Consider the following 6,688-nt stretch of genomic DNA (forward strand, 5'->3'; position numbering starts at 1 on the left):
TAAATGTACATACAGTGATCCATCCATGAATCTATAGTGCACCACAAATTAAAAATGGATGGAGATCTGCTCTCTCATGTTGTATCTTCTCGTTCTTACCAAACTCCGCTAGCATAACGAGAACGAGACTTTGCTAGCATAACAATTTTTTGATGATTATGAGAGTAAAAGCATGTTTCGAGTCACAAATTCTTAAAGCAGTAGATCCAAAAAAATTATTTATTACTTATTTCTTGCGGCTCACGATATGCTGTCATTCTAACAGTGAATAAAAGTCTGTCACATGAGCATTTGTCAACAACACCGTTCTGAGTCTCAAACCATACATTTCTTGCAAGAACACTTGGGGTTAAGAGTACAACCAAGCAACAGGATCTGACCAGAGGGAAGAGCGAGTGAGAAACTAATCTGTACACTAACATGGCCGCTACTCTCCAAGAACAAAGAGCCCTGGGGGTGATTAGAAGGACAATGAGGGCATTTAGACTTGCTAAAATGTTAGGTGGAGTTTCACAGAAATTGGTTCTTTCTGAACAATTTGAAAGACACTTTCAGGACTGTATCAACTCCGGTATCAGCTTCAGCAGGAAAGAGAGTTCGGGCTGCGAAAACCGGGGCTTGGCCTTGGCCTCTGCTGCTGATCCCGTCTCTCCCCCGCCCTCCTTGGCAGGGCCTGTGATGTCCAAGACAGCCTCCGTGATCTCCGGAACGAAATCGACGATCGCTCCATCGATGCCCATCAGATATTGCATGTACACGACCTCGGGAACGTTACTGTTCAAAGGCATGCATCATCAGTTGAAGATGTGAAATGGAAATGATCAAGGCAGGGAAAAAAAAGACAGGAGGAAAAAAAGAGGCGTTGATAAAAAGCTCACTTTAGCTGGCCATAGGTGATTAGGGAGAGATTGGACTCCTTGATTCTGTTGATGGCACTGGGATTTCTGAAGATGGCCTTCACTTGGGACACGACCCCTTGCAGTCCGCCGGCTAAACATACCCTAATCGCCTCGTCCAACGAGTTCCTTCTTTCGTCCTTGTAAATTTCAGTCCCTCCATTAGTGAGGAAGAACACCTGCATCAGAAGTCGATCGCAACAAGTACGAAGACGGGTCATTCATGGATGATCATCAAATGGTTGTTATCCATAGAATCGGATGCTCCACGAGCAAATCGAGAGTGATCTTACCGGGTAAGTGCTTTGCAGCTTCCTGATCAAAATGGCTGCATCAGGTTGGAAACTTGACAACAGGATAGGCCTGTCCTTGGCATAGTTGCTCACTACCTGCTCAAGAAAAATCATGACTTTACGTACCAAAAAGGCAGAGAGATCATACCAGAACATAGAATATTTGTCTTTCGAAAGCATACCTCGAGAATAACTTGAAGAATACGGACGAGTTCGTCTTCTTCGTACTCAATCTGATCATCGAACTTCAATTCGATGTTGAAGCCGATCGAGGGATGGACTTTCTCGAACGCTTTTTGCAAGGTGCATAGAGGAGCATCATTCTCAACCTTCCACTCGAATATCCTCCCATCCTTGGTTTTCCTAAACAGAGGCTTTCCTACCTGGAATTGGAAACAGAGTGTCGAACCGTGAGCCATCGTTCTCTCGCTGATCTTGATGACAGACGCGAAATGGAAGAATCGTCGGATTACCTCTTCAGGCGACTCTTGGGGTCCGTACGAGAGAAACTCGTCTAAGGTGAGGTCCGTAACCCTTTTCTCAATGACCTCTCCCTGTGATCAAGGACCGAATTCAGCTTACGATCGGAAGGAAAGGAGGAGGAAAGGAACGCAGCTAAAAACTGTTAGATCAGTCAATCAAGTGCACAAAGCAAAGTGAATTACAAGCGGCGGGGATCACCAACCTCGTGTTCGGAGACGATAAAGTTGTCGTGGAAAATGACTGGGCAGTCATCTTTGGTCACCTACAAAAACAGTTTCGTTTTTCGGTTTACAACACAGTTGCTTCTACGGGGCTCTTCGATGATCACCAATATAGTTTTAAGCAAGAGAGAGAGAGAGAAAAACACCAGCAAGTAAAACCAATCAGTCCCCCAGAAAATTCGAGATAACAATTCTACAGCAAAGTAAGAGAAAAAAAAACTGAACAGCTCTTCTAGTTACAGCTTCAAACATGAAATGGAGCTCACGCTTCGAGGTTTCGACCAATAATCCGCGGATTTATGTTAGAAGGAAGCATGGAGAGGGATTATATATCAAGACGAGAGTCGAAGAACCCGAAATCGATCGGTATATAATAAGCGGTAATGGGTTTCTTAAAAAAGTTGGTCAAACGATGATTTATTGCATCATCTTGATTTGATACGCCGACGTAGCGAATCTATCCATTGAATTGCTGCTTTCTTTGTTTCTAGTTAGGACCACAGAATTGGAGAGGACAGGTGACAAGAAGCTGGAACACCCCGTGACCTCACCCTCTTACGTGTTTCGATTTCGGTCATGAACTGACATTTTTATTTTTTCCTTTTCTGGGAAAGGTGCGACGCGTTCGCGGCGAGCAGAGACAGCAAGACGAGAAAATCTCTGCGAGTGTCACGTGCTGTTCCCCTGGAAACCAGGACTCTGTTTTCAAGTCTCCGCAAAACAAGAACACCCTCTTCTCCATCCTAATCATCCAACCGGCAAATCCCGCCGGCGACGCGTGATCCCACAGCGTCTCCGATCACCTCCACAACCGCGTAAAACTCTCATTGAAACATTTTTCTTATTGCGAAACTGCTGCAATAAGTCGGGGTTGTGTTCGCCGAGCGCCTCTTCCGGGCTTAAAAACTCGTCAAACGTATTTTATGACAAGAACAGAAACTCTTAATTCTCTCCCGGCACTAATCGCGCACTCCGTATCGACAGGAACAGCCAATTCGTTGAGAATCCGTGTCCTACCTGAACGTCGAATTCGACGAAGCCGACGGGGAAAGCGGCGGCGGCCTCGAAAGAGAGGATCGAGTTCTCTCTGATGGCTCGCATCCTCCTATCGCCCGATTGCACCGCGTTCATCCCGCTTCCTCGGTGTCCGATCACCACCATCTTCTTCGGCTCGCCGTCCACCTCGTTCGCTTCTACGCACCGAAGGAACGTCGACACAACAACAATCGCAATAAGCTCAAAAGAAGAAGGAACAAGAAAAAGCAGAATAGATAAGTGATACGTAGTTGACGCACCTCGAAGGAAGCGGGGTTGGGGAGAGAGGCCCAATGCGGCGGTATCCGGGACCTTATCGAGACTCGGCACGTCGGAGACGTGAACTGCTTTCAGAGCCATTCTTGTTCTTGTTCTTGTTCTTTTCCTTTCAACGTTCGCAGAGAGAAACAGAGCAAAGAAGAAGAAGAAGAAGAATGAAGAGGACAGAAGGGGAATTTCAATCGCCTCTCCCGTCTCGTGAAATCACAGAAGAAGGAAGCGGTATTTATAGCGTTGGAACTCAAAAACCCATTAGAGATAATTGGCTCGTTGTGGCAATTTTATCAGGATTTTTCTACATAATCTCGTTGGGTCGGGCATGTCCGAAGAGGGTTCGGTCGGAAAGGATTAGAGACCCAGCACATCACATTGTTTTCTGGAGGAATATTCTCTCTCTCTCTCTCTCTGGGTCGTGACTCGTGAGGCTTGCGATCTTGAAAATGGAAAAAGTCTGGATTTTTCCCACAATTCGCGGTGCTCCATCTGCATCTGAGTCCCCTGAAATTATTGGGGTAGCTTTTGAATTGCGTTCTTAAGATATCCATTGACGCTAACCTTACTCCACCTGGGACGCCTGCAGAGATTTCTGGGGAATATGCCGAGGAATATCATTTGGGGAAAAAGTAAAAAGACCGGGGTCGATTCCAAGTTCTGTTCGTCTGTTGCCTTGCCCTCTTATCGTTTGGCGCGCTTCGCATAATAGCCGGTAATTCCATCGTTAGCTTTGTTTAAAGGGCGTGATTAGTCATGAGAAGGTAGGCATGTTCTTGACCAAGCCAAGGGGGACACATTACGCTGATTTGATCGGAGCTCATTAGTACGTGTGAAGAGCTGACACCTAAAAAAACGACGAGCTTTTGGTTACAATCGACAAGAAAAAGATTTAGTCGATAATAGCACAGTTTGGTATATGGAAGTGATCGATGAACAGAACAGTCGACAACTTGAAGAGAATACACAACTCTCCAATGAATTTATCGACAACAACTATCGGTTACCAATGATGACTTTCACCAGAGATGATTCATTAATATCGACACGCAAGTGTCGAGTAATGTAATTTTTGGATGTGTAGCTTCTTGTGGATAAGACTACCAATAATATTAGGAAGTTATTTCTTCTCTAATAACATTGTATATAACGATTGAAAGAGGGTTATAAATAGCCCCAGTTGTGCTCTTTGTAAAGTCTCTCTAGTCAATCATAGAACTCAATATTAGGAGTAAGTATGGTTTCGGGGTGGAATCGAGAACCGGAGAATCGAATCGGTGGAAACATGGTACGTTCTTGGTTTCAAAAATTAGGGAGCCGGTTCGAAAGGGTGGTTCCAAGAGGTGAAACTTGAAATAAGTATTTGTGTTTTTCTTGTTCAATGAATTCACGCGATCCCGCAGTATTTCATGACCTCCGATGATGAGTGTGTAATCTTGAACCATGTTTGAGCTTTCATTTTCAGAAATCGTTTAACTAAGAATACAGGTGGAACTTTGGTAGACCTTATAACTGACCTTGGAACTTGTGACAAGGTAGGATTGATGTTCTAGGTTCTAAGGTATACATGATAAATTTTAGGTTCAAAACAATAAGAAATCAATTCAGACGGGTAAGTTCCTAGAATCGCTCACTCTTACTCAACGAAGAATCTTCACAACCTTTGTCGATTCGCATATCCATCCGTCTATATTCTTGAAGGATGTTTCATCACGTCTTTGGTGAAACGTCTTTTTTAGCACGCTTAGTGGAAGAATTCAACAAGAGCTCGACAATGTTGCTGGCAACAAAAATCCATTGCCGTGAACTGGTGACAAAGGTAGTTGCATATTCTGAATCGACATGAAGAAGTTGAAATTCCAGACATCAAATTGAAGAGCAGTTAAGGGATGTTGGTCCAAAGTCCAACATGGATTCCACCATGAGAAGATGCGACGAAGCCAATCCTTATTAATACTGTAAATGACGCTCTGTCAAGACCAGGATGGTTCAATCCACTAACATTATTGAAAGTCAATCCAATGGTAACAAAGCACGTTCCTAGGCTTTTTATTTTCTTTTCCTTTTTGGGTCGTGGATTATGTTCCTAGTCTATCTCCACTTATTGATACCAATAAAGTTGATCTACATAGTCAACCATGCTATAATATTTTATAGATAATGTGATCTCATATTTGATTCCATTAACGTTATATTGATTGCATTAACTAGAGTGATAACTGTTCTAACCCAAGAGTCACGACGCTCAAAAGTTATGATAACGTCTTGATGGACAACGTTATTCGAAGGAGCACGAAGAGGAGAGTATAAAAGGGTCATCTAAACCAAACCCTCTAATCATCAATTTTCATTCTAACATACATTCAAAACACACGTTTTCGGAGAGAACACGCACCAATGCATACAGAGGGCAATTGGCTAGAGGCACCTGTCATCAATCGTACAACGCTTCACGAATTCCTATTTATCAATCGTCTTCATCAATAGCTGGAGGTAAGTAAAAATTCTTTACTTTTCCGCATTCGGTTCTGATCATACGCGTTTTTGTTTGACAACGTATAATCGGGCATTCGGTCTTTAGAATTACTAACATTTGGTATCGTAGCGTTAAAACCTCCACCTTGATGTTAACCGTTAATTTATGAATGAATTATGTGTTTTGGATGCAATTTTCGTGGGTTACGGGTAAATTGCAAATTTGGGGTTTTCTGGCCGGGGAGTTTTTCGCCGATTCCGGCCAAATTCCGGCAAGTCATGGCCTACCTTCGTTACAGTAGAGTCGCCTTGTCATGGGGAACAAAAGCCCCAAGGTTTATTGGCATTTGGTTGTTCGCTAGAGGCAAATTAAGTGATTGAAGTTTGCAACTTTTAAGGTTTGCGTCCGCACAGATTTTTGCTTGATTCCGGAAAAATTCTTCACCGTTTCCATTGATTCTCGGATCTATGTGGTCGTGCCGGCATGTTGCATAAAACCCACCAATTAATTCGGTCTATAATGGGCTGCCGGAGGAGATATGAACGGTGAAATGAGCGGTGAAATCACGACGGAAAAGCTTCTGTTCATGAAAGGAAAATTCGCGCGAGGAAGACGATCGATTGCGGGCAACCTTCCTGGGCAGATAGGGCAGCAGGTTTCTTAAAAGAAAGGAATAAAATAAAATAAAATATATTGAACGTGTGCGAACAAAAGAGAAACTTCTACTCGTGCGGGCTGCAGGCAGCCCACGTGGGGGCAGCAAAAAACTGTTTGTTATGGGGAAAGAACCTTTTTGCCCACATGAGTTTTGGGTGCCGAAATCACGGTTTTGCCCCCTGCGTCGTGAATAAACCTTTTTGTCCTTATTGGGCCAGAAATTTACAGTTTTAACCTCCATTAAGTTTATTTACGATTTTACCCATTCAGTTAATTTACAATTCAATCCCTGTCCAAGTAAATTTATAGATTTGCCCTCATATGCAATATGAAGTATATTTTGCAAGAAACTAAATG

The 6,688-nt window shown here is 43.4% G+C and overlaps 1 protein-coding gene across 2 annotated transcripts; it reads right to left on the reverse strand.

Annotated features, from left to right (window-relative positions):
* Positions 1 to 279: 279 nt before the first annotated feature.
* On the reverse strand, positions 280 to 3,523 carry LOC115749352 (glycerophosphodiester phosphodiesterase GDPD1, chloroplastic-like). 2 transcript variants are annotated; one of them, XM_030686118.2, is made up of 8 exons: positions 3,189 to 3,521; positions 2,911 to 3,086; positions 1,875 to 1,934; positions 1,663 to 1,743; positions 1,372 to 1,572; positions 1,190 to 1,285; positions 879 to 1,075; positions 280 to 774 (listed from the first exon to the last, which is right to left on the reverse strand). In XM_030686118.2, exons 1-8 carry the CDS (start codon positions 3,286 to 3,288, stop codon positions 552 to 554), a joined length of 1,134 nt encoding a protein of 377 aa, XP_030541978.1. In that variant the 5' UTR covers positions 3,289 to 3,521; the 3' UTR covers positions 280 to 551. The 2 variants fall into 2 exon arrangements, with proteins under 2 accessions (XP_030541978.1, XP_048136301.1); XM_048280344.1 differs by lacking the exon at positions 1,875 to 1,934 and having other exon boundaries at positions 3,189 to 3,523.
* Between the last annotated feature and the right edge of the window lie 3,165 nt (positions 3,524 to 6,688).

The sequence above is a fragment of the Rhodamnia argentea genome, chromosome 6 (assembly GCF_020921035.1).
Source record: "Rhodamnia argentea isolate NSW1041297 chromosome 6, ASM2092103v1, whole genome shotgun sequence".
Taxonomy (NCBI): Eukaryota; Viridiplantae; Streptophyta; class Magnoliopsida; order Myrtales; family Myrtaceae; genus Rhodamnia; species Rhodamnia argentea.